Here is a 19,622-nt window from a genome sequence, read left to right on the forward strand (position 1 = left end):
GGAGGGACGCAGCCCCTCCCGCGCCTGCTGTGCCCCCGCCCGCGCGCCGCTCCAGGCGCGCGCCTCCCTCGCCCGCCGCAGCTCTTTGTAACTCGGTGGTGCGGGGACGCTCATTGACTATGCAGCGCGGCTCCGGCGGGCGTCGGAGCGGCTTGACCCCGGCGCGGTCTCGTACCATCGCCCCGGCCGCCCGGAACCGGCATAAATCACCCGCTGAGACTAAAGTGCAGCCTCTTGCCCCCTCGCCCCTTCCCTCCTCCCACTCGCCTCGTCCCCCTTACTTCCCAGCCCCCCCCTGACCCTCTGGTCCCCAATCCTGCCTACTCCTCGGCGCCGCCCAGCGCCAGACTCTGTGCAGGGAGGCACATAGCGTTCCAGTGACTTTGGTCAGAGCAGAGAACTCTGGATTCCCAGTCCTCGAAAAGAAAGCCACAGAATCTCTCCCGCCCCTTCTCGCACCCTACTCTTTTTAAGGCGAAGTTTTCTCTATCTGTGGCTATTTCTCTCGTCTCGTCTTTCAAAAATAATACCTATCTCTCCCTTCCACCTCCCCGCAAAGCTTCACCAACCACTAAATTCCGACTGTTGGGGGTCAGCAGAGTCCCACAAGATCCATGCTCGGGGGACTACGTGGGTGTTGGGCTGCCGCCTTCACGTCCACGGCCCCTCTGGCTGAGGGAATGGGCTGCTGACTCCCTGGACCAGGGCCTGGCTCCAGGGGCAGGAAATTCTGGGGTGACCCCTGGCCCGGAAACGGCCCCTCCTCACACAGGGCTCCCAGTGGCCAGGAAAGAGGTTGCACCAGCCCTCCTTCTTTCTGTGGGCACTGGAGTCACATATCGGGTGAGCTGTAAGGTTAGCTCACAGTGCTTTTGGTGGCCGCCCACCCCCCGCCCTCGCCACCCTGGCTAACGCTGCCCCAAAGAAAGGAACTGCGGGGCCCTCTGAACCCCTTACGTTTCTCCCTCACATAAAGGGGCACCAGCATCATCGAGAAGACGTCCATTCTTTCAATTTTGCTTCAAAATGGACAGATTTGTACAAAGTGCGATTTGGCTGTGACACCTGTAGACGTGGTGCTTAAGAAAACTAAACAAGGATCCGAGGCGCCCCCTGCCCCCAATATTGATCCAACTCCCCCCATAACTTGTAAAAACCCCATCTCAGCGCCCTAAGGGGGAAACCGAGGTGTCCGAGGGAGCCTGAGGATTGCAGACTAGAGAATGGTCTCAAACCTCTCCAGCAGCCTCTTTACTTCTCTTTCCCCTTCCCTTCTCGTCCTTCTATTTTTTCCCCCCCTTTTCAAAAACTGTATAGGTGGCAGATATCCGCGTGGACCGCCTAGCGGACTTCAGTGCGGAGGCAAATCCTGCCCGCGTGTGAGTGTGTCAATGTGAGTGTGTGACTGTGAGGGGCGTGTGTGCGCGTATGAATGACCGCGTGTACCTGGGAAGTGTGCGTGCACGTGTGCGTGTGTGCGCGCGAGGGAGCGTATGAGACTGCGTGTGAGGAGTATGTGCCTCTGTGTGCGCGAGGCTGTTTCTGTAGGAGTGCATGCGTGAGTGTGCACGCGTGTGTTCGGGTCCCCGCTCCTCTCGGAGCTGCAAAGTGCAGGGGGCGGGCCGGGCGGCAGGGGGCCTGCCCCGCGGGATTCCCGCATGCTAGTTCCGGGGCGGGCGGGTCTAAAGGGCTTTATGCACTGTCTGGAGGGTGGGGACTGGCGCGGGTAGAAAACGGGATGCCTCGGGCGCGGGGCCCGGCTTTCTGCCACTGGGAGCCCGCCGAGGTGCGGGCCTGAAGGAGTGCTCTCCAGCGGAGGCGCTGCAGTGCTGAGTGCGACGCGCGCCCACCTCCCGGGGAAGGAACGGCGAGGCCGGGGACCCGGACCGTCGCGGGGATGGAGCGCAGGGCGTCGGCGGTGTGCACGCTGCTGCTGGCTTTCGCCGCCTGCCTGGCGCCGGCCAGGGGCCGAGGTAAGAGCTCACCGGCCGGAGTTCCGCGCGGACAGCCGGACTTCCCCGCCTGGGGCAGGGTCGGGTCCGCGGACAGGCGGAGGGGACCGCGGCCGGCAGAGGCCAGGAGCGGGCGGCGGCGCGGCGGCTCCCCCTGGGGCGCTCAGGTTGCCCAGCGCTGGCAGAGCGGGAGCGCCCCTCTTTCGCCCGCCCGGGAAGTGAGACGTCGCAAACTTGAGAAAGCAGCCCCTCCGGTTTCGGTGACAGCGCACCCCACGGGGACCCCGCCTTTGTTCCCATCGGGGTTTGTCCCAACCCTTCTGGAAGGCACTTTGCGGTTCTCCCCGCGAGTCCGCAGCCTGCTCCCCCCGCTGGTTTACTCTCTCCGGGGCCGAGCGGTCCTTGGCGCTGCTCGGTGCGCAGTTTTCCACCTGCAGCGCCCGGCCCGCGAGTCCCTTCGCGCGCCCAGGCTGCGGGCTCGAGCACCCCGCCTCTCTTCAGCAGCGAAACTTGGTCTCGCCGTGACCCCCAAGAGACCGTATTTCGATAAAGATCATTTACGAGCCAAGATAAGGCCGGGAGGTGGGATTGGTCGAGAGAGCGGCTGATGTGCTGCAGCGTTTTCTTGAAGGGTTTCCCTTTCCACCTGGGGGGGGGGGGGCGTTTGTGTTGATGAATGGGCCCGTCTGCGCGGCCAGAGTTTTGAGGGCTCGAATGGAGAAAGTTTCTGCTATGAAGAGCTGTAAACTTCTCTCAAGTCGTCGGGGAGTTTTCGATTTTTTACAGAAACAGGCGAGGGAAAGAGGAGGAGCAAGTAGTGGAGAGAATAAAAATAGTAAGATGAAAAGGAGAGAAGACAAGCAAGTAGAGAGTAAAAGGGAGAGAAGGAGGGGAAAGAGAGAGCGGGGAGAGAGAGGGAGAGGGAGAGAGAGAGGGAAAGAGGGAGAGAGAGAAAGCTAGGGATGAATGGGAAGGGCGAGGAGGCAGGGGAAGCAGCGAGCTCTCTCCCTGGCTTTGCGTTGCTAGGTAGCAGCCAAGAGCTGCGTGTGACCGACCGCCAGACAGACAGAGCGAACTCTGCTGCCTCCACGGGGACTAATCTGTCTGTGGGGATGGGAGACCCCCCCTTCCCCTCCTGCTCGGACAACTTAATTGCCCTACAATGAAAATGAAACCCCTATTGTTGTAGGATTAGCCAAAGCAATAAATTGATTTCCCTGGATCACATATTGGGATTGACGGGTGGGGACTGCAGAAGCCCCCATTGATGACGGAGAGAGGGGAGGGCTTGTGGATGGGCCGTGGCATGTATTCAAATGGTTAATCTGCTTTCTTTCCTCAATTCTTAGCGTAAGCTCCTTAGAAGGAATCAACTAAGTAATTATACAGCAACTCCTAGCAGTACCCATTGCAGACTTCCTGGGAAGAAGTTTGGAAACGCCAACAAACCCCACTGGTTGTGTAAAAATCTTTGGAAAAGGAGGGGAGGCAGGGGGAGAACGTCAATAATTCTAACTTTGAACACCTTTTCTCACTGTTGGTAACACAGAAAGAGGATTTATTATTATTGTGGAGGGTTTACTGCAGTGCTTAGGGTTATATATATCTCGTGTCCTAAATATAGCCATAGGATTTACTGTATGTTCCTGTCAGTGCCTGGCAAAAGGAAATGTTGTCCGGATTCAACTGGGATACATCTGGGTTGTCTGCATACAACCAAAACAGATATTCTCTTCCCTGGATTGATGGTTTAGTCACCAAATAACCTGTACTTACTCTTCTTGGTAGTTTAGACCCATCCATCTTTCATTCTATAATAATAATAACATAATAATAATATGTATAGCAACATATCATATACTTATATATGTGGCAGGCCCTGTTCTAAGTATTTTACACTTCTTGACATTTAATCTTTACCATACCCCTTTGAAGTAAGTACTCTTACTATTTCATTTTTACAGATGGGAAATGGAGGCATAGAGCAATTAACTTGCCCAAGGTCATGCTGCTAGGAAATCACAGAGCTGTGAGGCAAATCCAAGAGATTCTGACTCCAGAGGCTATAATTTAACTCCTACTGTATGTGGCTCTCTATCTCTTTTGTACCAAAACTGTCATGCCCCCTAAGTTACTGTCCCCGTGTGAAGTTACTAAGGAAGCTGAGGGGCATTTTGCAAGTTTTTGCCACATAATGTAAAATCTGCTTACTGCTCATAACTAGATATTTTCAGAAACTCTTTTCTGGTTTCTATCACCTGAATCCTACTATCCTCACTCCCAGTCCTCCTTGATCATTTTTACATACATGTCCTCTGAATGTCCTCAACCTGGGTGTTTAAGAAGACTTCTAGATTCCTGTTGTATTGAGTTTTGATTTAGATGAAGTAAAGTATGATGACAGTGTAAATGCCCTTATTTTAGCATAAAATATTTTAGGTAAGATCTTACTGCAAACTTTGTATCATTAGAAGTTGGAAAGAGTGTCATAGTTAGTCTTTCAAAAAATATCACATATCTGTAGCTAAAAATTATTTGCATTGTCCTCTATTTTGTATAATGCTGTTTAAGAAAAAAAAATGTGGGAGGGCCTGAACTCCATCAATGGCTTCACTACTTTCTAGCTGTGTGACCTTGGGGAAGTCATTTAACTTTGCATGGCTCAGATTGCTTATCTGTAAAATTGGTATGCTAATGAGAGAATCTGTTCCATGACATTTTACGAACATAAAGAGATAAATGTGCTTAGTGTGGTGTAAGGCATGGTAGACAGTTTTCATAAATAAACTAGCAGCTCTTTTTATTATATTGATCAACAATAAATGTTACTTTTTTTTTTGCTTACTACTCATATTTCTAATTTCCAAATGCACATAGGAAAGTCTTTAAGCATTTTCCATTTAACATTTCTTTGAGGAATTCCCAGATTCCAGGATGTGATTTGAAGTTTTTTGAGAAAATGGTACTGATTCTCAGGACAATGACATTCTTTCATCCAACAGAAGTTTGGTTGTGCCCTTAATAGTATCAGCTTTTATGACAATTACATCTTTGGGTGCAGTTTATACGGTTAAAAGGATTGTGTGGCCAACAACAAACAGGCAACATTTTGGTTCCATCACATCTCTGATACCTGCTTCTGCTTTTATTTCACAGCAGTTGGCTTCTCTTTCTCCAATTGAAGTTCTTCCTTGCCAGTCTTTGGGGCTTCTCCTTAAACTCCCTTCAACAGTGTGCTTGTCCTGTTTTAATAGAAACTTTAATAACCTTAGATATCAACTGGTCTTCTTGCATTATTTTATAGATAAGTAACTAAACCCTGGAGGGAGACTGAAAGGGAGTGAAAGGGTGGGGAATTAAGTGCCTTGCCTAAGGGCATATGACCTGTGATAGAGCCAGGATCTGAACCTGAGTCTCCTCTCCTCATTCTACAGGACCTTTTTTAGAGACATGTCCTCTAAATGTCCCCAGGTTGAGGAAATTTCTAGATTCCTTTTTGTTGATCCTGACTTATCAGATGAGGCAAAGTATGATGAAGAGATTTGATCTTGGCCGAATCTTCAGTTGGCTGGGTCACCTGTCTCAGGCCTAAGCTGAATCTTATGATAACCATGTGTTTTTAGCTTGCTCCAGAACTTGTGCCATGTCAGCACCCCAACTCCCAAAGTCTCTGCCTCTGGATCCATTTTTCAAAACCTTGGGCCATCAGAGCATATTCCTGAAGGTCTCTGGGTTTTGTAGTGAAGGCTGCTACATGACTAGATTTTTAGTCTTATTCAAGGTAATTATTCGGTCATGGTTAATCACTGTCCATGTTCTTTAGTCGTGTGCTCTAAGAACACTGACAGGTTTCAAAAAATGTAAATTAAAAGTTAAAAAAATCATTTTAAAATAATGATATCAAGAACTTCAATGTATTTCCCATGTGACTAGAAGCACATTGCAATGTTGTCTTTGGGGTTTCTGCTAAGTCCTAGTAGCTAGAACAAGGTATGTAGAAAGTTGAGGTGCTTACAGCAGTTTGTTGAATTGAAAAGAGTTGGTATAACTCAAATAGTTATATCATATTCTATTAACTTTGTGATCTTGAGGAATTAAAAAAAATTGTCACCACTGTGGCATTCCACAAACATTTATTAATAAGTATCCACAGTGTGCTCGTGAGTCAGCAGTATCAACACTACAGAAAGGTTAAGGAGGATGAGAACTGAAAAAATCTAGGTTTCACAGTTAAAATGGTCTGCAACTTTGCCTTTAAGATTCTGAGATCATCATTCTCTAGTTCCTAATAACTCTGGCTATGATCTCACCAATATTAGAAAGGTTTGACATGTTCCAGCCTCAGTGTTTTGGGCTGCTTCTTTAGAATGATCAGGTTGGTAGATGTTTTGAAATGTCAGAGACATTTCTTTGATGCTCCCCATGTTTCTATAGGGGTCTGTGCAAATGTTTTCTAATTGATTTCTTGACAGTCTTAGTTAGCATTGTGAGACAAAGTAGGAAGAGTGTGAGATTTTGGGGTTAGGGGATCTGGGTTTGAAACTTGCCCCTGCCATTTGCTATCTGGGAAATTCATTACAGTGTACTCAACTGCTCTGGATTGGTTTTATCTGTAAAACAGGCACATGTCTACCTGATAGGGTGGCTATGCCAATGAACTGAGATGCGTGTGAAGTGTTCTTTAGACCGTGAGGTCTCATATATTCTTCTATCCATCATTACTGCCTTCTTCAAGAATCTAACTTTTTCCAAACTTGAGGAGAAGATATTGTATCCTGGTATCCTTTTTTTATTTTTATTTTTTTTAATACAACTGATCCTTTGAGTGATATTCCTGGGCATGTTTGACATAGTGCTTTAGTGACTACAACAACTTTACATAGTAGTCTAAATTCTCACGTTTGTGAATGACAGAAACCTAAGTTAAACTGCTTGAAGCCAAAAGGGAAGTTTATTGAAATACGTAATTGAAAAGATAGAGCCGTTAGGTTGAACCATATGGGATTGCTGTTTTTCTAGGTCAGAAATAGTCAAATATGGCAATTTCACTTGGTTCAACCTAGTACAAATGGGGGCTCAGCATATGTCATGCTGATCTGGATTCTCTTTCTATCTTCTGGCTCTGAGATGACTCTGTTCTCTAGCGTGTTCTTCTCTGGTGTTATAAGATGGCTGTTAATGGCTTCTGGAGCCACATCCTTTCATGTCATGTCCAATGGGAAAGAGCAAGAGTTTTTGTCTTAATTGTTCTCTGCAAAGGTCTCAGTTGCATTTCAGGGGCTCTGCTTAGGTCCTAAGCTTATCGGAGAACCAATCGCTGTATCCAGGGATGTGAAGTGTGCCTATAGCTTAGACTTGAGTCACATGCTTGGTCCCTGAAGTCATAGACTAAGGCTAGACCGCAGAGGGAAAATTGGGTGAGGCTCCCAGGAGAATTGTGAACAGATGTAGGGCTGCAAAAACAACATGCGTCTAGAACACCTTATCAGATAAAACCATTTTTCCACGTTATGTATGAAGACAGACCTGAAAAGGCTGTAGAAATTTCTCAAGAGCAGGCAGTCCTGGGGTAACTCAATAATTGAAGGGGGAAAAGTATTGGAAACATTTAAGGCAAAAGACATGGTGCTGTGTTCGTGTGGTCATGTTGCAACTAGAAGATTTGCTTGTAGCCTAGAGGATTCTTATTTGGAGCAGAAATTTGTGATGGACAGGAACGTTCTAGAAAATGAGCCGAGAGATCAAAGCAAGGAGCTCTTGAGTCCATTGTAGGATTTCATTTTTCAGTGAGTCCTAGGTCCTTGCTCCTTTTCCAACTTACTTCATTTGTTTTTATTCCCAAGATGTTGTCCCTTTTCCAGGCACTAGACCTTGGCTGTGAGAAAGAGGTAGAGAGAAAGAAGAGAGAAGGCTTTGGAGACATATTAAGATGCTTCTATGGAGACAAAATGCACCTTGGTGCAAATCTAAGAGTCCTTAGCATATACCCTAGGGTCTTCTTCTATAAATGGTAGAATAGTTGTCTTTCACACTTCACTGGATTAATTCAGAAATGCCAAACATTTGCACTCTATGCCGATGGTTATTTTGCTGGTCTTTAAGTCTTATTTCTAATATCATGTACCAAGAAACTGGCAACATCAGTTTCCTGGAAATATAAGTCTCTTCAAGAAAATGACAGATTAGACAATGTGAAGTTTCATGTTAAAATCTCTATGCTTTTGGTCATTAGCCCTCAGGTCATGCCCAACCCCCAAGGTTATTGGAAACAGTGAGAAATGAATGAAAGCAGGAAATGTAATTACCATTCTGTGCATTGAAAAGTTAAGCCACTGTTACCATGGATACAATGGCTTGTTTATCATCCAGATCTTGAGATTCCAAGTTTGGAAGCAATACCAGAGGTCTCCTTTAAGTTTATGTACCATCAGCCTCATGCAGATTCTTAGTAACTTTTAAAATAAGCCTTTACTCACTGATTCACATTAAGTAATAGCATACCTACTTTTGAGTGTCCAGCGGGTGTTGAGGAAACCCGATAAAGGGGAAGCAGACCGCAGCTACAATTCTGTTATGCTAGACTTTCTTGGATTCTCATATAAAAACATCCTGTCTTATAGTGTCAGAGATTTGCTTGTCACCTTGGGTCCAGTTCTTTGGTTTTTAATCTCATTAACAAGGAGAAGTTTTTCTCAGTAAAGGCTGAAAAATCAAAACTCATTATTTCAATAGGGAAATCCTCAAATAAAATTGAATTTAAGGATAGAAATCTTTTTCATATGTCAATCTTACCTACCTTTTAATCTCACTAAAGGGGAGGAGAAAATGCTAGTGTGTACTTCCACACAGGCTTAATTTTGATGTGGGAAGGGTGTGGAGGATACTTTTTGTTGCAAGAAACAGAAAACCCACCTCAAATTGGCTTAAACAATTAAGGGTATTTATTGGCTCATGTAAGTAAAAACTTCTGAGTCATAGTGGGGTTCAGGTGAGGTGCAGTCATGGCTCCAGTTCTCTCTCTTTGTATTTTTCTTGACTCTACTCCCCTCTAGGTTTCAGCTTTGTTTTCAGCCTGGCTTCCCATATTGTTATATTATAGCTGCCAGGACAAATGGGGCTACATGTTTTCTTGATCCTATCTAAGAACAATTCAACTTTGAGAAGATTTCAGCTATGTTTTCAAAAGCATTATTTCATCACGATTTATAGAATGCTGTAATCTCTAGGGTCCCTAGATGGAGATCACCTAGCTTCCTACATTTGGCATATCATCAAAATCACATGGGGAGTTTTAAACAGTATGTAGATTCTTAGGCCAAAACCCACACTTACTAAATTAGAAGTATGGAATCTGTTTTGTTAAGTAATTCTGAGAGTCAGACAGTTTGGGAACAACTGATCTGGGTAACCTGTCTGATTTTAGTTTTGTAAACTGAAACTAAGTTGCCATGGCAAATTCCTTCCAGTAGCAGTGAAGTATACTCTGTTAAATCTGTTCTTTCTTTTGGGTGGGGATGTCACAAGGTAGTTACAGTAATGAGGAAAACTACTCTTTTATATCTGAGGGTGATATGAAGTACTGCCCCCATTCCTGGCGGTCTCCTTTCCTGGCCAACATGACAGTCCCTCCCTGTAGCTACTATTTGTGTCTTAATTAGATTCTTTGTTCTTTCCCTGGACACCCTTGATGCCCTTCCTCCCACTCTAAGAACCTGAGATTCTTTGAGCTACTACTTCCAACTACTGTTGGAGGTCTTCTTACCCTTTTCCACCCAAGTCGGGGATTCATCTCAAGAGAATCCCTGGCAGAACTCATTGGAATCTAAAGCAGCCGTCTATGTTTGGTATGGGAGTATTGGAAAACCTTGTAGCTCATTCACTTTATATCCTAAGCCCAACTCTTTGTTGATCCCACTGGTACTTATGGTCCATTGCTCCTGCCACCTCTTCACTGCCCTTCAAATTCCTCAGTTATTCACTTCCTCAGCTTATATTTCATGGCCCATCGTTAGCATCACTTCCTTGCCTCCACCCTCAGCAGTCTGGTCCTCTTTTCTCAAACCTCCATCCAACACCACCTGCGCAGACAACGTTGCTTCTTATAAACGTGAAAATAGAAGCAATCAACAGAACTCCACAAACTCCCACAGTTCAACCATCATCACTTGAACTTCAGCCTGTATATTTTGTCTTTCCTCCTGGTACTCTGGATGAACTTTCCGTGCTCTGTAGTGCAACCAGTTCATTCATGTTCTAGATCACATTCTCTCTCACCTCTCACCATTTGTCTCCTTTCATGAAATCTTTTCCCCACATTCCTTCTTGCTATCACCTATTTTCTCTGTTTCTTGGCAAAAATCCCTTGGCAGATTTGTCTTTTTTTTTTTGGCTGTGCCACACAGCTTGCAAAATCCCAGCTCCCCAACCAGGGACTGAGCCCAGACACTTGGCAGTGAGAGCACAGGGTCCCAACCACTGGGACCACCAGGCAGATTTGTCTTTATCCACTGTAGTTTCGCGTCAGTTGTTCTCAAATCCGTGCCATTCGAGTCCCCCCACCCCCTTGACGGGTATTTCTTTGGCCGAGGTCACCGATGACCTCCATGTTGTTAAATCCAAAGATCCGTTCTCAGCTCTCATCTTGTTTAGCTGATTAGTAACGCTGCACACAGTGTGTCCTGCCTTCCTCCATGGAACCACATTCTCCTAGTTTCCTTCCTTCCTTGCTGGCCTCTCCTTGGTATCTCATGCTTGTTCTCATCCATCTTCCTGATTACTTTTCATCTCTATCTACATTACTTTGGTTGCCTCATCCTGTCTCTTTAAATACCATCTGTATGCAGACAACTTACAAATTTATGAGTGTAATCCAGACCCTACCCTAAACTCTAGTCCTGTATGTCCAACTGCTTATTTGGTATGTCCACCTGGTTGTGCAATAGTCATTTCAGACTTATGTCCAAAAACCGAACTCCTGATCTCCACTAATGCCCCAAACCTGCTTTCTCCATAGATTTCCCCATATTAGTAAGTGGCTTCTCCATCCTTGTTCAGACTCCAGACCTTGGACTCTGCTGTGACTCCTCTTTTTCTTTTATACCTCACATCCAATACGTCAGACAATCCCATTGTTTCGATCATCAGAATATATGTAGAATCCAACCACTTTTCGTCTTTACCACTACTGCATTGATCCAAGTCATGGTCACGTCTTACCTGGATTATTGCAATAGCTTCCCTACTGATCACCTGCTTCCCTTCTGTCCCCCTTCTGTCAACTCTCAACCCCCTTTTAGAAACCAGTCAGATCCTGTCACTCCTCTGCTCAAAAGCTCCAATGGCTTTTGTCACACACTAGGTGGGTTTTCCAGAAACAGACGCTGAGATGGAGTTTGGAATGCAAGATATTTATTAAGATCAATGTCTGTGAAGGGAAGGGGAGGAAGCAGAAATAGGCAGAGGAAGAAACTGAACTGTGACAAGGCCTTGCTTGACCCAGTGGGGAGTTCTGGAGCTACGGTTGGCAGAGAGAGTGTTCTATGTGTCAGGCTGAAATGGCCTTCCTCAGTTGCTAGATGTGGCCTGCCCTGGCAAGGTACCTTATTCTACAACTGAGATGGACCTCAGAGGAGCTCAGTGTAGGTAGAAAGTCCTTCCCTGCAGCTGGTCCTTCCTTGAAGGGGAATCTGGGTGGTACATCTCCTCATCTACCTGTCTATCATTGCTTCCCAGCTCATAAAGAGTCAATGTCCAAGTAGACCCTAACCATCTGGCCTGCACATCACCTCCCTGAACTATCTCCTTCTCTCTCCCACTCACGTTGCTCTAGGTGCAATGATATTCTTGCTTTTTCTCCAACGCAGTGAGCACCTTAAGGCCTTCATACTGGCTTTCTCTCTTCCTGAACATTCTTGCCTCAGACTGTGTATGACTTGTCCCTCACCTTCGATAGGTCACTGCTTATATGTCACTTTCTCAGTGTCACCTTCTCTGATTTTTTCCTCTTACTTTCTTCATTGCACTTAACACCCTCTGACATGATGGACATAATTTATTTGTTTTTTAAAATTTACTTTGTTGTCCCTTCCCTAAGATATGAATTCCAAGAGGGCAGGCATTTTTCTGTCTTATTCATTGACTTATCCCTAGTGCCCATAATAGGGCTAACTAAATACATATAAGTTGAATGAATGATGGATAGATGTCACCATGAGTGCTAAAACCAAGAAGGGCAGCCTAAGCTCATCACCATGTCCTTGGTATTGCCAGCCCTTAATTCTGCCGGGCTCCTGGAGGCCCCATCAAGGTCCTGATGGGGAAAAAAGAAAATTGCTGTCTCTATCAAAACAAGTGGCTTAGCAACGCTGTTTCTCTCCATTTGACTCTCCCCCTTCCTCTGCCTCACTGCCCCCCCAACTACTGATGGATCCCAGTGCATTTGATAGTAGCGGATTCTGCATCAGCCTTTTTAACTTCCACCCCAGACACTTGGTTACCCTGTGAGGATCCCCTGTACATACAGAATGGGGCTATTTTAGGGACAGATTTGATTCAGTTGCTTTTACAAAAAGATAAGCCAAAGTTTTTAGACTTTATGTTAGTGGACTGTCATTCTGTGTTTAAACAGAACACAAAAGAAATCTGTCTGAGACCGTGGCACAGTGAAAACAGCCTTGATCAGACAAAAGGCCCTCTTTGAAGAGGGGAGTGGTTTCTAAACTTGGGGAGGCGGCGTAGACTATGGAGGAAAGAACATCACATGTCAAGTCAGGACATTCATGGGTCTTGTTCCTGATGAATGAACCAAAAATGGGCCCAACCGAAGAGGGCCACACTGCTGAAAAATGCCTGTGGCTGCTTGTCCCTGGGCACAATCTTTCTCACTTTATACCCCATTCTTTTTTTTTTTTTTTTTTTAATTTGGCTGTGTCGGGTCTTAGTTGCAGCATGTGGGATCTTTCGTTGTAGCACATGGGCTCTCTAGTTGTGGCGTGCGGGCTTAGTTGCCCCACGACATGTGGGATCTTAGTTCCCTGACCAGGGATCGAACCCATGTCCCCTACAATGGAAGGTGGATTCTTAACCACTGGACCACCAGGGAAGTCCCTAGACCCCATTCTTTTGATAACTTCATAATGCAACCATGACCAAATAGGTTAGAGGTAGAGGAATGACTCAGTGACATGAATGTATGGGTGAAGAAGTTGGGAGAATGACCTGACATAACTACTGCTAAAAAATTTGAGTGCTTTCTATGTGCCTGATATAGTCCTAAGTGTTTTACAGGCGTAATTTTACCCACTTCTTTATTAACAGTTTGAACTTTATGGATAAAGGAGCAAGGCAAAGACAGGTGAGGTCATTTGCCCACAGCCATCTAGTTATTAAGTGGTGGAACCAAGATTTGAACCCAGAGTCCTTAATCTTATGTGTTATCACTGTGGGTAAGTAGGAGCAAGTGCAAGATAGTGCCTCTGTATCAATCAAACAAACCCTCATTTAATGGCTCATATTATGATCAGGTGACCTCATTTCAGAAGCTGGTACCTTTGCAACTCAACTCTTGGACATTTTTGTGCTACTTTTGGCAGTCATTCATTCGTTCATTCATTACATGTCGATGGAGACCATATCATGCTTTGGCATGTGTAACTGGGTACAACAGAGGACAGAGAGATTCCTGCCACATGGGCCTATCCAAAACAGCTTACTCTTGAAGAGTACATTTCCATTTTAACCTAGTTTTCCCTCTATACTCTTTTGGTACTGGCTGATTCCTGCTTGCTGACTTTCTCCTATACTACCATTCCTTTATCTAGGAATGTCCTCTTCTCTATAGTTACACATCTTTTAATTCAGAAGACCCTTCCCCAATCAGAGAGTTCTATTCTAACTTCCTCTTCGGGGTGGCGGTGATGTACAGATTTTTAAAGTCTGCTGTTGCTTAATACTGATGGAAAAATTCCTACTAAGTTCTCTTATTCAAAGTCCTAGAAGAAAGTAATGAACAACCGAATGAGAACTGAGACTCTTTACAGCTGAGAAGTTTAATCGCGTAGAGATGGGGAAGGCGTTTGCCTGTGGGCCGGAAGGGCGGGAAGGGCTGGAAGTGCTGGAACATCTCTTGGCTCCAAAGCATCTCTCACCCTGGCCAAAGATGTCTGCTCCATCACCATTAGAGCCAGTTCTTTAGAGTAAGACACTCTTCCCCCCGAAACTCTGGTTAAAGTGAGACATGTTTACCCCATCTGTTAAAGTAGTTCGTTGAGATAATAACGCACAGTAAACATTTGTCAGCGTGAGGTTCAGAAAGAACTAGACGCAAAGCTGATGGTTTGATGCGGTGGTGGTGCGAAAGAAGGGAAGAAGGCACCAGAAGGTGAGTCCTGAAAGGGAGCCAACCTCATCTCCTAATTATTTTGCCTAAATCAGCTTTTCTGGGGAAAAAAGATATTATTGCTTGTGCTTTTTCCTTAGGGTGACATTATGGGGAGCTTCTGCTGTGAATCTGTCAAAAGGATGTCAAAGATAGCACTTCTTACTTTTTAGTAAGGCTCTCGTCTCCTTCCTCTAATGAGCTGAGCTGAAATACGATTGTTAGAACAAAAGGAAAGGTTGATCCTAAAAGCAACAAAGTTGCAACACTCTATCAGTCATTCCTTTGGGATTCATCGGCATCAGGTAGCGTTGAGAGGAAGCTTTTGGATTTAGTGTAAATGGAAGTTATAATTTTTCTAGACCATAATGATGACTATTGATAGGAAATCCAGTGTTCTTCCTTAGTTAGTATGCAATAAAAAAAAGTTTGCAAATGAATAAAGTGAAATCCACACATTTCCCAAATCTGTTGCTAAATGGTTACTTTTTATGTACCACCACTTTGAATTATTTTTCCAGTTCACTTCTGGCATAAAAATTTACTTCTCCCCTAATATTTGGTGCAGCGAGGTGTTGAAAGAATTTGCTAAGTAATCACTGGAAGCTAAGATTCTAGTGAAAAACAAAATGCGTGGTTTAAAAATTGAATGTACTAACTCGGAGACAGCAAAAATTAGATGCTTCTTGCTGTAAATAATTAAACCCAGCAGGGCAGACAGGAGAGAACATGGGACTTGAGCTAAGAAGGATGCATAGTGTATTGAACACTTTCACTTCCCTGTAAGGGAAATCAAAGAGGTCTTTAATAGTCGTTGCTCATTGTGAATATGTGCAACAAAATCCCACTGTAATCCAGATTTATTTTTCAAGCATTTTGCTTTGATTGAAGGAATGAGAAAGTGAAGGGAAGAGGAACGGTATTTGATCGAGGCCCTTTAGCCCTCTTTTTCTCTAGGAGGTCCAAGTGTGGTTTGTCACTGTGACCTGGGGCTTTGGTTCCCTTCAGGGCCTTCTTGCACTGGGGTTGCATTGGTAGATCAAAGACAACTGGTTCTGTTTTCTTGCCAAGAAGCAGTGGATATACTAATTGAGAAGTGGACTGACACGAGACACATAGGATGGATTCTTTCTGATTTTCTCTAACAGGGTTGGTTTCCTTAGTCTCCCTACCTCCTCCACTTTTTTCGAGGTGGGGGGCAAGTAATTGGCCTTAATTTTTCTATCTGTGTAAAAGGGAATAAGATTTTACAGCTTTCATACGGGTGGGCTTGAATATTAGCCTTAATGAAGTGCTTTATTTTATTATTTAAAAAATTAACGTAGGGCTTCCCTGGTGGCGCAGTGGTTGAGAGCCCGCCTGCTGATGCAGGGGACACGGGTTCGTGCCCCGGTCTGGGAAGATCCCACATGCCGCGGAGCGGCTGGGCCCGTGAGCCATGGCCGCTGGGCCTGCGCGTCCGGAGCCTGTGCTCCGCAACGGGAGAGGCCACAACAGTGAGAGAGGCCCGCGTACCAAAAAAAAAAAAAAAAAAAAAAATTTAACGTAGACTAAAATGGTGTGTGTATAGTTCTATAAATTTTCTTACATGTATATATTCATGTAACCAGCACCGCAATTGGGATTAGAACAGTTCAATAACCCCCCACTCCCTCGATTCCCTTATGCTATTCCTTTGTAGTCACACCCTCCAAATAAAGTTTCTAAGTTCTTTTTCTGAAAACTGACTTTCCCACATGAAAGCCTCAATTTCTGCCTTTCATTTGTTCATTTTAATTCAGGAAGTGTTTCTAGCTCATTTCTGAAGTAATTCAAAATGACATGGGTGAATGGTAAGTTTGCAAGGCTGGTTTCCCCTTATTGTATGGAGGAAAAAACTGGAAAGATGGAAGCTCTTTCAGCCATATAGGAAAAAAATTGCCTAAACTTGGCTTGTTGCTAGATTGGAATCTGCAAAGAAAACACACGCAAGAAATCTCCCTTGAAGAGGAGGACAGAGGTTTATTTTTTATTTAACGATTTACCCCTTGACACCTGGGAAATGATTAGTTGATGTTTTCAAAGAAGATTAAGTCAGTGTGGTTAATTAACTGTGGTAATCAGGTGACTTAAATTAATTAACTCCTTGTTAACAATTTCCATCAATTTTGTAAATAAATGACTAAATCAGTAAATTATATTCTTAAGATTAAAGGCTTTATTTCCTGATTTATTTTATTGATGACAAATTAGAGATTTTTCTCCTCATCTCATTCCCTTCCTGCCAACCTGACAAATGAGAACTAGCTGGTTATAGTTCGAGAGGAACACACCAGAGTACCTTTTAATATGTGGTTTTAGGGAAAAGTCAGGCTAAAGGACACTTTTGCTCCTTCATCTCAGCACATTTTAAAAGATTTAGGGGAATGAAACTTAAGAAGTATGTACATAGCAACATTAAGGGAGAATGGAGGTAGCAAGTAATGATGAAACTCACTCCAGGATAAGCTTTTTACTATGAAGTTTTTAATGTTTTATTTTCTTTCTTTTTTCTATGTGAAAAGTGAATGAGGAATATAATAACATGAAACAGAATTCGGCTTTGAGCTAGAGATAAATTTTAATGGATAATTAGGTGTTCTATTTAGAAGGAATTTATCAAAATGTTGGGATATAGTGATTGCATTAGTCAGTAAAGCTTGATTGCAGGTTTAAAATGCCATGCAAATATACAACTAGAATGTTCTTTCTTTTTAGAATCTTTATAATTGAAAATTCCCTTCCCTGCTTACATGATTATGTCTTGGTCTCCACTGAAACATGTGAGCTGGAACATTACCCACCTGTCCCCCATGCCCTCAAATATGCCATTGCATTTTCTGAAAGGCATTGAACACTCAGGGGATTTGCATTGTGAGACAGATGCTATAGGGTTATTTAGGATTCCTTCTAGAAGGAATATTTGTCATCTTGAATAACTTTTGAGGAGCTACAATATATTTACGTATTTGCAAAAATTCAATGCTAAGATCACTCACATTTTATAAAGAGAAAATTCCTACAGTTTCCTTGAAAGTATAGAAGGCAGCCTCAATTGTGGGAATGAGCTGAAACCAGTGATGTAAATTTACATCTCTGACTGCTAAGCAAAATTTTGGGGTCTTCCTACTATTATGGAAGCTCTCTGGCCACGCCCTCTGCCCCCTTCCCCACCTACCCAAGGATCCTCAATCTCAAGGGTCTTCCCTGGATGTAGTTCACCTGTGGCCAAACCTTTCTGGTGCTGGGGCGCTGCCTGGTGTTGTTGGAGTTTTGGAGATTTAGCTCTGTCACGTTCCAGATGTGCCCCTCTGGGCTATTTGACCTCTCTGAGCTTCAGTCTCCTGGACTACTTAGTAATTTCTACTCCACAGGTTCCTGGGAATATTTAAAGGACCTTGTGAGCACGCAAGGTCCTGGCACTTGGTGAGCCTTCAGTAAACATTTAACCCCACAGGGAACCTGGTGCTAAATCATTCATAGTTGACCAGCTCTTGGTTAGGTCAATGCAGCAGAGCAGCCACCATGCTGTGTCTTTTGAAATAAAGGAATCACTTGTCACATTCTCTATCCATAGAAATTGTTGAGGAAAAAATACAGGTTTTTTTTTTTTTTTTTTTTAGGAGGGGGAACTGTCAAACAAGGAAGCATTAGAAGACAGGCGTTGTATCTTGCCTTTCTGTCCCCCAAGACCATTTATTTGGACTTTCACCTTTAGGGCTTGAAAGCACAGACCCCAAATGTCATGTTACGTAGTATTTCAAACTTCTCAATGGACTCAGTGTTTCCATTTCGTGTGACCTGTACCTACTTCCTGTAAACCTGGTCCTCTGCAGAGTTTACTGGTGATGTCTCTGTAACTCTGAGAACAAGAATGATAGAAGCATGGGTCTAAGTAGAGCTCAGGTGTGCCCTCTGGTCAAGGAGAAAGCTCTCCAGAGGGAAGAGTACGTTAAAAGATGAACACTTGGCTTTGTGAGAAGTTTTAATCAGACCACGTAAAAATCATAGTCAATGTTATAACAGTTCCTTATTATTCCGTAAAAATAGACAAGAGTCAGTGAGAAGTTTAAGAGGTGAAAAGCTATCAGTCAATCCAGATTTGGTTCATAATTACAGTGAATACATTGACGTATTTATTCCACATTTACTGAGAGAGCCTATTGGGTCCAGAACTGAAGACACAAAGATGAATAAGACATGTACACAAACAGTTGTGCTACAAGGTGAGAGGTGTTGTCATAGAGGTTTGGGAGCACAGAGAAGGGAGTGAAGTCAAGTGGACCTGAGGGGGCCAAGAGCCAGGGAAGAGAGCCCTGATTTGCTATTTGAACAGTCTTTTTTTTTTTTTTTTTAATTCTAATCAAAAGAGCAGCCATCCTAATGGAAGAAATATTTTTGTTTCCCAGTGTGGATTTAGATGTAGTTCAGAAATTGACTCCCTATATCAAATGTATATGTATGCTAAGCTAACCAGTCCGCTACTTTATTTTTTTATTTTTTGAATTTTATTTTATTTATTGAACAGAGTCTTGAGGAGGGTGTGTTGGCAGGAGATGGAGCTGGGAGAGCCGACTCTGGTGAGACTAGAGGACTTTGTGTGTCAAGCTAAGCAGTTTGGTGCCTTTGAAAAAAATGTAAGCTGGGAAGCACAATGGTTAGACTTAGATTTTTTTTTTTTTTTTTTTTGGGAAGATAATGCTTTTGCCATGAGGAAAAGCAGATCAGCCAGTTAAATTAGAGAATTACTGTAATTATCTGAGAGACAGATGATAAGGGTCGACCTAAACTTGTGGACCTGAAGGTGACCAGAGGGAGAAAGAGTCATTGTGGAATACAGAAAAAGCTTTTATTTGTTGCTGTTTTTGATAATTACCATTTTTTTTTTTTTTGCGGTATGCGGGCCTCTCACTGCTGTGGCGTCTCCCGTTGCGGAGCACAGGCTCCGGACGCGCAGGCTCAGCGGCCATGGCTCACAGGCCTAGCTTCTCCACGGCACGTGGGATCTTCCCCGACCGGGGCACGAACCCGTGTCCCCTGCATCGGCAGGCGGACTCTCAACCACTGCGCCACCAGGGAAGCCCCCATTATTTGTTTTATAAGTTCATATGTGTTATTTATGGGAATATTAGACATGTGTTTTCAATGTACATTCATAAATACTTGATGGTATTATCTTGAATCCCCTTATCTGAAAAAGTTCTAGCATATTGGGTATGGCAAGTGATGTTTTCCTTGGTTTTGTTCATTGATTCCTAGTTGGTACAGCTTCCTTG

General features: G+C 44.2%; 1 protein-coding gene across 4 annotated transcripts in view; it reads left to right on the top strand.

Moving 5' to 3' along the window:
* Positions 1-1,780: 1,780 nt before the first annotated feature.
* Positions 1,781-19,622, top strand: part of LRP2 (LDL receptor related protein 2) — a 199,709-nt gene continuing 181,867 nt past the window's right edge. For all 4 annotated transcript variants that reach the window (XM_032637870.1, XM_032637872.1, XM_032637871.1 and 1 more), the window contains exon 1: positions 1,781-1,973. In XM_032637870.1, the coding sequence (XP_032493761.1) occupies positions 1,898-1,973 (76 nt within the window). In that variant the 5' untranslated portion in view covers positions 1,781-1,897. The remainder of the gene's footprint in view (positions 1,974-19,622) is intronic.

This window comes from Phocoena sinus, chromosome 7, assembly GCF_008692025.1.
Source record: "Phocoena sinus isolate mPhoSin1 chromosome 7, mPhoSin1.pri, whole genome shotgun sequence".
Lineage (NCBI taxonomy): Eukaryota > Metazoa > Chordata > Mammalia > Artiodactyla > Phocoenidae > Phocoena > Phocoena sinus.